This window comes from Rutilus rutilus (assembly GCF_951802725.1).
Source record: "Rutilus rutilus genome assembly, chromosome: 16".
NCBI lineage: Eukaryota > Metazoa > Chordata > Actinopteri > Cypriniformes > Leuciscidae > Rutilus > Rutilus rutilus.
The window spans coordinates 5316369-5329127 of NC_140224.1; the positions used below are offsets into that span (position 1 = coordinate 5316369).

Consider the following 12759-nt stretch of genomic DNA (forward strand, 5'->3'; position numbering starts at 1 on the left):
GGTTTCGTTCCAATGAACTGCAGTAGCCAAGGCGACATCTATTTATATATCTATACCCGCCCGCGCCGTCAGATCATTTGGACGTGTGCTGTTTTCAAGAGATAACAACGATATAAATACTGTTCGTTTTCTCACACAAACCGCTCGTTTCGTGTCTTAGGCCATCAATGTGTACTTACGATGGGGAATTGTTTAATTTGGACGATGGGGAATTGTTTTAATTTGGACTCTGTGCTTGTGTTTTGAGCCAGTGACCATCGACCTGCATTATATGACTGACAGACAAGAACGGTTTGACCTAAAAATATCACAATTGAAACTACTGCGGAAACAAAGACACCTACATCTTGGATGCCCTTGAGGTAAGCTAAAACATATCAAAAATTAATTTCAAAGTGACCTATCCCTTTAATGCTGTAAAGAGAAGTTGATCACATGACAACTGTTAACTAATCCAATGTCTTAATGAATGAAACTGCTTGCACCTGTGGCTGAGATTGGCATGGGCCGAAACGCGTCGGAGAGTTTGTAGCCATCTGATAATAAAGGCTTTTTCATTTTAAAGAGTGCCATGATCATCCTAAAGTTTTCTTTGATGGACTACTAAAAACTCTAGACCATAGAGCACCTTGACTGGACACTTCTCCTTTAGATGCGCTCTCTTCTATTGGACTTTATATAAAAAATATCCTTTTGAACATTAGGCTTATTTGATGTACTGTAACATTATTTGCCAAGATTACATAATCAATAAATGTAAAGTGTTTTGATGTTTTTGTTGTTGTTTGCAACCAATAAGGCAAAAAAGTTCTAATATGCTTTGTTTGTTCCCACTGAAGCTTTTAAGCCATGTCGCTTTCTTCTACATTTTTTTATAGCTCTGTAAAAACAGATTCTACGAACACAATCACCTTGACCTTTAAAAAAATATCTACATTTACAGACAATAAAACTATTATTTGATTAATCTATGAATGTACCATGATGACATAACTGACCTTTCAGTGTACATTAACTTCAAGGACATTCTGTGCCCTGTTCTCTTACTCCAGTCATTCCCACAATCAATGGAAAACGAGGACAGGTCATTTGGGAGTACTAAAGTTGAAAGAGCAGGATGAACCATGGAAAGGCCAGGATGACCAATTTAAAAATGGAAACTAAAACAATGAGGGTCGTTTTTTGACAAGTCATCGCCCCCCTTTAACTGGCTTCTTGCTGTATGTGTCCGTGAGAGTGAGAGACAGAAGAGAAGGCTCTTCATTTCTCAAGGGAGGCTGAAACAACAGCTGATGACAAAAAGATGAATGTGACAACATCAGTACATGCTGGAAATTAAAATGTCTTCTAATTGTCAGTCAATTGCAAATACATCCACTAAAGCTGTGGTTCTCAACTGGTTTGATGGGACAATTTTTTTTTTACATCAGTAACATCCTTAATTTTAACTATGCATGAGTATTTACAATTAATTGTATTTTACACTGCATTATTTCCAGACAGAAGTTTATAGCATTTTTAGCAGTAATGCTCCAAAATAAAAGCTTTATTATTAGAAATGTTAAAGGCTTGAGAGTTGATGTAAAATGTTTGAAAGTGAGGACACTTAAGACATAAATATTAGTTTGATAACTTTGTGTAAAATAGAAATGATTGTTTTTAATTGTAAATTTACAACAGCAATATATTTAATTCATTTTTACAATTAGAGTTGAAACTAATAATAACATTTCAAATCGCAATATATGACAAAATATTATATAGTATTATAAAATATATTAGTATTATAACTGTAAAATAAAAATTAATATAATTAGTTTTTATTTACTGTACAATTGTAATTTACAACAGTAATATATCTTACATTTTTTATTATTAGAATTAAAACTAATAAACAATAATAGTTTATTTATAACATTTATTTTAAATAATTTAAGAATTTAAAACAATCCAAATAAAACACTTGGGGTACTAAAAAAAGATTCAATATTTTATCATTGTAATTTCATATCATGTGACTATTAACCGATATCAGAGAACCATAAACATAAGTATGTGTTGTTAAATTATTGAAATATTACCTTCAAATCTCTCTTGGGGTGCTTAAAGTAAATTATTTTAAGAGTAAGTTGTTGGACTAACAAAAAAACGTTTCGAAGCGCCTTATTTAAATGATAATTTATTATAATTATAAATATATATATTTTTTTTTACATGCTATTATTTTTAAATTGTGACCCACCAGTTGAGAAACACTGTTAAAATGTATGTACTGCGACACAACAAGCAGTTGTACCTTTGCGTGTCGGGTGTGCTTTAGTGCCCTTCGCCGTACTGCTTTGAGACATAGCTTCCATAATCCACTGAAGAGAAGATGTACAGAACTCCATCTGCATATAGAAGAGTATTCCTCTTTGAACAACAGCTTCTACAGTCTATATACAGTGCAATACAGATATCACATCATACGTCTTTACCTCTGATTCTAATGTTCGCAGTCTGCGGTCAACATCTCTGATCTCGCCAACCTGTTTGAGGACACCATCCACCCTGAAACAAGCACAAAACATCAACATTCCACATTAATCTGAGGTAAAAAGGTTTACAATCACATCTGTCCCAATGGAAAAGAAGTAGCGACATGTTTTTCGACATACACCTGAGCAGAGGTGTAAAGTCCAGGGGTCAGAAAGTAAAAGTCCTGCCATATGTTTATTCCACCCATTAACTCAGCCAGTTGATTTCAAATCGCTAATTGGCAAATCCAGGTGATTGGAACAAGATACTGAGGAGGACTTTTACTTTCTGAACCTGGACTTTACACCTCTGTTCCTGAGTGAAACGGATTATCAAAAAAGAAAAAAAATGAAGGCCGGGAGTTGGTTCTATTCATCCACTGTTGATTGGATGTTGAAATGTGGGCGTGGCACTCAAAAGTGTATCAGCTGTGTATGAGCTTGACAATTTCACCGGAAGGTCCAGTTATGACATTATGAGGTCAAAAAAAGAGAAACATCCATGGATGAATTGTTCACAATTAAGATGCGGTCATTTACATTGCTTGACGAAATTTTGTGGGTGAAATCCAGTCATTTTAATAGGAATATGTGTGATCTGAAAATTCATGTGAGGGCAAAAAAGCTTCCAACACATTGAATTGCGCTGCTCGATTTGAAAGTGACTTCTGTGTGAACAGAGCTTCATAGATCGCTTCACTACTGACAATGAACAATGATTTTTGATCTGCAAAATTTCACCTATGTGACAGCATCTTAAGATCTATTTCTTGATATTTTCTACCCTCTCTTTATCCACTTTGTTAAATACTAGTGAGAAAGTTGTAAGAGTATGTCTATATAACAGTAAAATGTGATTTTTCATGCAGATTGACTCACTTAGCGCTCATGCGTTTCAGCCTCTCAGAGTCGGTCCCTTTTTGTTTTTTGCTCTCGAAAGCCAGGAAGTTCTCCTTCTGCAAGGCCTCCCATTTCACCAGCTTGTTAGCCTCTCGACCCTTCAATTCAAGTGCTATTAAAAAGAGACAAATTCATAAAATGTTTACATTACGTCATATTTTTTTAAATCTGCTTTTTGAACTAGAATCATTGGGTGTGTTCACACTAGGCATGTTTAGTTTGATTAAAAAGCACTTCCTGGCATTGTTTGGTTGCAAAATATACATCACAAAATAAAATTGTAAAAAAATTATCCAGTCTTAAAAATTACAGTGTGAGCAAACCAGGACTAAATATATCATTTTCTTTTTTGGTTCGGACCAAAAGAACCAAGAGAACTGAACTACAAGTGTGAACACACCCTAACATACCAAATATACACAAAATGTTTACTATAATTTACCAAAATGTTGGATTTTGGTGGATGGCACTTTGCGGAGGTTTCTTTTGATAAAGAGGTTGATGTGGGATAGGATGATGAAGGGTGGAGCGAGGTTTGGACGAGAATGATACTCCACTATTAGATTATAGCGCTGAAACTTCCAGTATGTGTCACTGCGCTCCTGAACCTTAGAGAATGTATAGCTGCACAAACAGACACAAGGAGAAGAGAAATACATGGATGGATGGGTCATTTGATGGCTACATACACCAGATGGATGAATGAACAGAAAAAGAATACCTGAATGTGGCAATGAGCAGGTTGACAAGTAGGATGTTGGTGACCAGTAGGAAGATGACCAGCAAAATCACCACAAGCCAGTTGTGGCTGGTGTCTCTACATGGCTCTTTCCCTTCATCAATCAATGTGATATTATCTGTGCAGTCCCTATCCCAATACCTGCCAGCTTAACACACACAAATATACAATATAGTTAGTGGATGCAAACAAAAACTTGCAAAATATTTTTAATTGTAAAGTGAAGTGTAAATCAGAAGTGAGCATACTGTCTATTTCTTCCACAGGAATCTGTCCAAATATGTGCAAATATGGTCTGTACAATACTCTACGAAACGCTCTAGTAGGGCTTGGATCGTATGTATATAGCAGAGCTTGATTGGCCACTCCATACGCACTCAGCCACACCGCCAGAAAGAATAAGAAGAAGAACGCATCCTTTATCTGTGGTTCAAAAACATTCATACAAAATAGAAAGAGAATATATAAGTGGATATAATGGTCTCCGGCATTTTTCAAGTATTTTCAAATGTTCTATTTTATTTATTTATTTATTCGTTTTATTTACTTTTTACATCTGGAATATGTTCGACACACAATGGGATTTAAGTATCTAAAGAAGTCAATAAATACATGTATTGAACAAAATTAATGATCGATTAACTCATTTTCAACAATAGATGTTATCCCTCAATTCCTAATATCAAACAAAAATCATGGTAACACTTTATATTAAGGTACACATATTAACTTGCATATTACTAGCACATTATTATATGAAAACTCTGTTAATGGTCTGTTAGTTGTAGAATATGGTCATGTTGGATAAGGCATTAATATGTGCTTTATAAGTATGAATGAACAGCCAATATGCTAGTATATATGCATGCTAATAAGCAACGAGTTAATAGTGAATACGTGTACTTTAATATTAAAGTGTTACCAAAATTTTTAACCGAGCTGTAAAGTTTTAAAAGTCTAAATCGTCCTTCTACCTCTTTAGGCAGAACTGGTGTTCGTATTGAGGGAGGGTTCTAATTGAACGCTTAATTTTGACTAAACTTAGAACTACAACGTTTTTCTGTTTGTCTCACCATTTTGACAAGTATGATGATTTTGGGACCCAGCTGTCTGTGAACAGCGAAAATGTGAATGAGTCGGAGCGTGAAGACCATGTAGTCAATACACAGTATACCACGTCCCATGCTGTATGACGATTTGAACATCCTGAGACAGACACAAAGGCACACATATACAGATGATTACACAAAAATGTAGTAGAATGCACACAGGTATGATGAATATTTAGTAAACGATAACTGCTAAATTGTGACACCATAGCCTGCTACTTGAGCCTGCAATACTTGAAAAGACTTACCCCTGGTTTCACAGACAGGGCTTAAGACTAGTCCTAGACTAAAATGTAAGTCTGAGCTGTTTCCACTGAAATAAACTTGCACTGACTGATCTTAAAAATATATCAGTGCCTTTTTAGTTTTAAGACGCACATCGGTAATGTTTTTAGCATGTTTATAAAAAATACTTAAATGTCCTAATTGATCTATGGTCTAATCCTGGCTTAGTCTAAGCCCTGTCTGTGAAACCGGGCCTTAATGTATCATGTTTTTAAAATATAAAGGGGAAAAGTATGTCTGTAATGTGTGTGTGTATACATATATATATATATACAGTATATATAAATAAAATAAACTTTAAAAAAATAACTTTTCTATTTCAATATATTTTAACATGCAATTTATTTCTATGATCAAAGCTGAATTTTCAGCATCATTACTCCAGTCTTCAGTGTCACATGATCCTTCAGAAATCAGTATAGTGACCCTGGACCACAAAACCAGTCACAAGGGTCAATTATTTTAAATTGAGATTTATACATCATCTGAAAGCTGATTAGATCAACTTTGCATTGGTGCATGGTGTGTTAGGATAGGACAATATTTGACCGAGATACAACTATTTGAAAATCTGGAATCTGAGGGTGCAAAAAAATCTAAATAATGCGAAAATCGCCTTTAAAGTTCTACATTTATGTTCGCGATTGTGCTGCTTCCACTCACAATTCTTTTTAAAATATATATTTACAGTAGGAAATTGACAAAATATTTTCATGAAACATGATCTTTATTTAAAATCCTAATGATTTTTGGCATAAAAAAAAAAAATCTCTATATTTTTGACCCAAACAATGTATTGTTGACTATTGCCACAAATATACCTGTGCTACTTGTGACTTGTGTTTTGTGGTACAGGGTCACATATGCTGATTTGCTGCTCAAGAAACATTTCTTATTTTTAGCGGTGTTAAATACTTTTTTGCTGCTTAGTATTTTTTATGAAAATTTGCAGGACTGTCAAGGGCCATTACCTGCAGCACAAACCAGCAATGAAGAGGGCGATGGCAAGAATATCACACTTATTCCACACATCCTGAGCATACAGCATCAAACTCTGAGTAAATGTCTTACTGCCCACAATGAACGCCTGGGAATGAAAGACAGGAGAAAGTAGAATAAATGGATGGATTAATCATTATACTCAACTGAAAAACTCTTTCTCATTTCTTTGTATGTTTCATGTCTCAGGAATTTCATTCCTCTTAGTTAGGCTACTTATGAAAAGTAATGCTTTTAATTATTAAATGTATTTATTAAAAGCAATTACTTTTGCATTACTTTTTCTCACCTGGGCTGAGCTCACTTGTTTGTTTTTAAGTAACAACAAAAAAGGTTCTATTTTTAGCAAAAGTAAAGGCCCTTTCACACCAGAAGTCAAATGAATAGCCTCAGGCTGAAGGAAATGCAAATTCAAGCCTGTTACAGTAGAGGCTCTCAAACCCATTCTGGATCGCAGAGGAATAGGATTGCAAAAAAAACAAAGAAACACAAATGTGATGTTTAACTTAAGTCATTTTTTCTGATTTGTATGGTGGAATTGGATCATCAAAGGCCAGTAACAACGACATTGGTTAATAAAGTGATATTAAATTCATAAAGTATATTTGTGTTATTTAACATTTAATTATTGCAGGTTTGCGTAGTTTTCTGAGTTTGCATTTCCTTGTTTTATTCAATTAGAACAATACTGTATGTGAGTATATCTGTAGTCTAGAACTACAACAACATGTACTATGAAACTCAAAAACTATAGTATCATGTTTACACTGCGCACAAAAAGCCTCTGCATTTACCCAACATGTAGGCAAGAGAGCTGTCACTCAATAAATGGGAAAACAAAAGTAAATTGAATTATTTATTTGAAAAAATAACTTTGTAAATTGAAAAGTAACGCATTATTTACTAGTTACTTGAAAGAAGTAATCTGATTACGTAACTCGCATTAGTTCCCCAACACTGCTTACTTGTAAGCCGATTTTTTACAAGTGAAGCACCCGTGTCGACACCTACCTCTCGAATCTCCTCACACACGATAGTGAAAACCCAGAAATACAGCACATACTCCGAAGGGGCAGGACCATGAGGGGGAGGTGGCTTGAAGTCGACCAATAGCACGTAGGCGTACAGAAACAGGAACAGGAAGTACATCAGAACGTTGCCGATAAATGAAGTGACAGGAGCGTACCAGTACTGCCTCCAGCGGGAAACCAGAAAGGGCAGCTTAGGTTTGCCGTGTGCAAGAGTACCTGTTACAGGAAGGAAGAAACAGGGAAAAGTAATAAGGGCAACAAGTTTCGGTCAACCCAATCAAATTAAAAGACCAAAAAAAGACAATTAATGAACAAATCTCTGTGAAAATTCAATTGTTTATTAGCCCATGGGTTTCAAACTGAACAGTCAAACCTTTTGTTGGTCGTCTGACATTATTTGAGTCCTCTTGCTCGGCTTCACTGGTAAATATCATAAGAAGATCACAGATAAAGGTATGTTTGTCTACAGAGATCTTATATTTATCCATGATGTATTAAATAAAAGCAAATTTACTGGTGTTTGATGTCATTGAAGGAGAAGACAGTTTCTGTGTAGTGACAGTCTGTTGCTGAGGGTGGAGGTACCATCACCGATTTGTCTTCCGCGTGATCCTCTTTCCTATGAAAAATAAAAATTTCGGTCATTCCTAATAAGCAATACATTTCAAAAGTTAAACTCACAGCTTGTAAAAATGGAAGTATTAGTTAATTATTCACTATTAGTTACTGATTTCCACATCACTGTGTGATGTAATGCTAATTCATTAAGACATTTTCCAGGTGTTACTTCATTTGTTTCTTTTCTGAAATTAAAACAAAATGTTTTCTTGGGAGTGTTGTACAGTACCTGTCATGTTTGGAAACATTAAACAAAAAATTACAAATAAATTGAAAGAAGTCTCTTCTTCTCACCAAGGCTGCATTCATTTAAACAAAAATACAGTAAAATCAGATATATTGTGAAATGTTATTACCAATTAAAAGAACAGTTTTCTATTTGAATATATTCTAAAATGTAATTTATTGCTGTGATGCAAAGCTGAATTTTCAGCATCATTACTCCAGTCTTTAGTGTCACGTGATCTTTCAGAAATCATTCTTATTTGCTGATTTGATGTTCGGATAACATTTCTTATCAATGTTGTTATTATCAGTGTTGAAAACAGTTGTGCTGCTTGACATTTTTGTGGAAACGGTGATGTTTTTTTCAGAATTATTTGATACGCAGTTAAATTAACAGCATTTATTTGCATTTATTTATTAAATGTATTAAAGCATTTATTAAATAGACATATTTTATAACATTATAAATTTCTTCACTGTCACTTTTGAAATATATTCAGCCTTGGTGAGCATAACAGGCTAGAAAAAAAGGTTGTTTTTTTGACCCAGATGGGAGCTAAAAACCTTAAAAATATATTCTTCAAGTTTGTTCACAATTCTTTCAGTTTCCCCACAACATAGGATCATATTTATGGAATGTCAAAATTTTGTATACTCGAGTTCTGTTCGGGTCAAATTTCTGCAAATATTAGCAATGGATTGGAATTCTGTGATTATTTGTGACATTAGTTGGTTTGTCTCTTACTCCATCCTGTCAAATTAAATGACCAAAATTGGTATTAAAGTGGGAGAGAGGCCACACTATGCATATATATATATTTTATTTTGCACAGACGCGTTTCGGCGTGTGCCTTCTTCCTGTGCAACAAAGTAACAATGTAGCCAATCTTATATGCCCACACCCATTACCACACCCATATTAACACAAGCCAATAATGTTAAAGTGATATCCAATCAATAATGTCACTAATGTTTCAAACAGTCCATTAATGAAAGACAACCATTGTTATACATATAAAAAAATTGAACATACAATACACATTTGTGTGTTCCATTTATAAGAAACAACTTAGTGACAGATCTTCATTCATCCCATTCGGGATACATGTGTTTAAGTTAAAAATATACCAAGCCTCTCGTTGCAGGAGGCGGTTCTCACGGTCTCCCCCTCTTGGAGACCGATTAACAAACTCTAAACCCATGAATTTAAGCATATTTACATCATGTCCCGCAGTGTTAAAATGCCTTGCGACTGATTATTTGTCATCGTTCTTTCTGATTTCTGATTTTCTGCATTTGTGCTAAAAAATTCGGGTTTTGAGTTGTCGCTTGGTTTTGCCCACATAAAGCAGCCCACAAGGGCACGTCAGTAAATACACAATAAAAGTGGATAAACATGTGATTCTGCCCTTTACTTTGTATATCCTGCCTGTTTTTGGATGTGTACATACATTTTCTGTGAGCATAAAATTACATGCTGCACAGTTCAAACACTTGAAATTGCCGTGTGGAATTTTAAAGGGGAAATGTGACTACAGAGACAGTGTTTTTTTTACAGTGTGTTCAGGGGATAGGCAGCTAGCGGATAGTGGGGAGATGTTTGTTGTATGTGACAAAAAATGTTTCAGCCTAAAAAACACGTGACATCGCTTAGAGCACCTTTAACGTTAGTTAATGCATTAACTAATGTTCACTAATGCGACCTTATTGTAAAGTGTTACCGGAAAGTTACATGGTTGACGTACTGACCTGAATTTGATGAGGTTGGTGTAGCAGAGAGGAGGAATGACCACAGTCAGTGCAAGTTTCCAGAGCTCAGTTCCTCTTTCCATCTTACCCCACCAGATCTGAGACAGCATCGACTAAAAAAAAAGAGACTCTTTAAGAAAAATAAAAGAAAAAAACACTTACCAAAACCAAACAAACAATGTTATTAATGACTGTTTGCATGTCAAAAGACCTGTACTCCATCGTGGCTGAAGAAAACACGGGCGTCAGCAGCCATGGCCATCTTTAGACAGGTGGTGTCACCCCACATTTTAGACTTGCGAATCAGTAGCTTATAGGAATCACTTGCTTTGGTTTGGTAGCACATGCTAAACACATCTGTAGAAAAATGCCAGGGAAGAAAACAGAGGGTTTAATCACTAGACCGTTTATAGGATGCCAAAAACTGAATATTTTCACCCATCATACCGTGAGCCATATTCTCAAACTTCTGGGCCAAATCCTTAACGGAAAGCTTGGCCTCTGTCTCAATCCCCTGTTTAGACAGCTCCCTCAACAGTTTACATCCTCCCAGAGCCGTCAGTACCGACTCGCCACACTGAGAGAGAACAGCAGTACAGATCAGAGGGATGCTGTGCAGAGCATTTCCTTTTATACATTTCACTTTTTATAAATGGCTGACAAATAAGGATTCCTTACTATTTCGTAAAACTAAAATTGGACATTTTAAATACTAAAAGTAAATTTAGGCATTATACATATACATATACAAATACATAAATACAAATGAATTTGTATTGAGCTTTTCTCAATACACATTGTTTCAAAGCATTACAGAAAATTATGTTAATGTTTCCAATATTTTAATATCTTCATGCCACATAGATGCATTCAGAAGATTAGAGCTTGGTGATAATATAGTTAATCTAGCGATAATACAGCGATAACAATTTTGAAGCAATCAAGCAGTTGCTTTTGCTATATAGAGTATATTGCTGTACGCATACGGATAACATTGGACACTTTTATATCCAACTTTATATAAAGAGCTGGGTGATAACAATTACATTTTAAGTTTAAATAAAAGTCAAGCAGTTGAGATTTGCTATAAATAGTTTTATGTGAGTGTACCGTATTAATGCAGGTAAAGTTAAAAATAAAAAGGTTGAGGTTTATTAATAAATATATCGCTTTACTTGAGTATAGTGCATGTATGTTGATAAAGTTGGATAAAATACATATCAAACTTTATATGGAGAACTGTGCGAAAATACAATTTGCATTTTGCGACAATATAAAAAAATAATAATCACACACCCGAGATGTGTGATATTCATTTTAAGGTTTGCTAAAGATCTTACTTTGACATTTAATAAATTTGGTTGAATATTAACCTTAAGTGAGTTTTCAAAGACAGCACATGTAATCTAAATATAAAACAATTAAATATCCAATATGACTAATAATGACAGAACATAAAATCAATAAAAATTGATAATTCATCTGAAGCATTTTACCATTTCCCAGCAGAAGATGGCCATCTCACTCCAGTTCTGCAGCACTGCCCAGATGAAGAGACTTAACCACGCGTGCTGACACTGATCCTTCCGATAGACACAGTCCCCCTGCAGGACCTGGCATGCTTTCTGAAGGGTGGTTATTAAAGACATTTTATTTTTGGGGACTGAGCAGACATGGTAGAATGGGAAAAAAAAATTATATTCAGACTAGACAGGTCTAAATTCTAAGGTACTAGGTACTAAGTCTGGTACCTTAAAAACTTTTCTTTTGGTAGAAGAAGTGTCCACTACTAGTACAGACTTGTAGAAGAGCTGGCATACATCTCCTAACAGATACTCCAGCAGTTGGGACACCTGGGATGAGAAATCAGTGAAATTTACAACAGCGCATATTCAAAGTTTTCAGTCACATGACTAGTGGGACAGTTTCGATCCACAAACATTTACCTCTCAAAAGAAGAAAAACAAAGATATGTGAACAAACTGCAAGTTTTTGGCACTTATGATCCATATACAGCCCTCATCACAGTATTTCCTAAAAAAAATATTGAGACATTTTACAAAGCTTAAAGGTGCATTAAGCAACTTTTCATGTTAAAAATACCCGTTTTTCTAACCCATACATGCTTAAACAATTGCCTGATGGGCTGAATGAGCCCTTCTATGATCACTGTGATTGCCTCTATAATCCTGTACAGTAAAATAAATAAGAGGGATTCGGGACGGAATCGACTGGGCGTGACGTCATGCGCGTTCACGCTCACCTGGCTATGTCTGGCAGGTGTGTGTATTCGCCGCCATTATCCGCATCAGCAAAGACAACTCAAGCGACTTTTGCAAAAGTAGAAGATGGATTCAAAGAGACCGGCTTCTAGTTCATCCCAAACCCCAACGCAAACTCCATGTAACCGCGTGCACAACTCTGGTTGCAGTTTCGTGTGTCGCCAGAAGGGGGCATAGTTCTGCAAAAACTCAGAGACTTGCTATCAGAGACAGTAACTACAGTGGCACTACATTAAGTTTATCATGCGACGACAATACTTTTTGTGCGGAAAAACAACAAAAATAACGACTTTATCCAACTATTAG

At 35.3% G+C, this 12759-nt stretch overlaps 1 protein-coding gene across 1 annotated transcript in view; it reads right to left on the reverse strand.

The window, feature by feature from the left end:
* Window positions 1-829: 829 nt before the first annotated feature.
* Window positions 830-12759, reverse strand: part of LOC311305633 (transient receptor potential cation channel subfamily M member 4-like) — a 33821-nt gene continuing 21891 nt past the window's right edge. Inside the window, exons 12-28 of the mRNA XM_084433441.1 lie at window positions 11923-12024; window positions 11668-11796; window positions 10619-10748; window positions 10383-10528; window positions 10172-10284; window positions 8094-8198; window positions 7953-7999; window positions 7560-7795; window positions 6521-6636; window positions 5229-5361; window positions 4404-4578; window positions 4138-4303; window positions 3859-4040; window positions 3396-3528; window positions 2478-2550; window positions 2297-2390; window positions 830-1289 (exon numbers count right to left, since the gene is read on the reverse strand). Coding sequence (XP_084289567.1) covers window positions 1261-1289; window positions 2297-2390; window positions 2478-2550; window positions 3396-3528; window positions 3859-4040; window positions 4138-4303; window positions 4404-4578; window positions 5229-5361; window positions 6521-6636; window positions 7560-7795; window positions 7953-7999; window positions 8094-8198; window positions 10172-10284; window positions 10383-10528; window positions 10619-10748; window positions 11668-11796; window positions 11923-12024 — 2109 coding nt within the window. The 3' untranslated portion in view covers window positions 830-1260. The remainder of the gene's footprint in view (window positions 1290-2296; window positions 2391-2477; window positions 2551-3395; window positions 3529-3858; window positions 4041-4137; window positions 4304-4403; window positions 4579-5228; window positions 5362-6520; window positions 6637-7559; window positions 7796-7952; window positions 8000-8093; window positions 8199-10171; window positions 10285-10382; window positions 10529-10618; window positions 10749-11667; window positions 11797-11922; window positions 12025-12759) is intronic.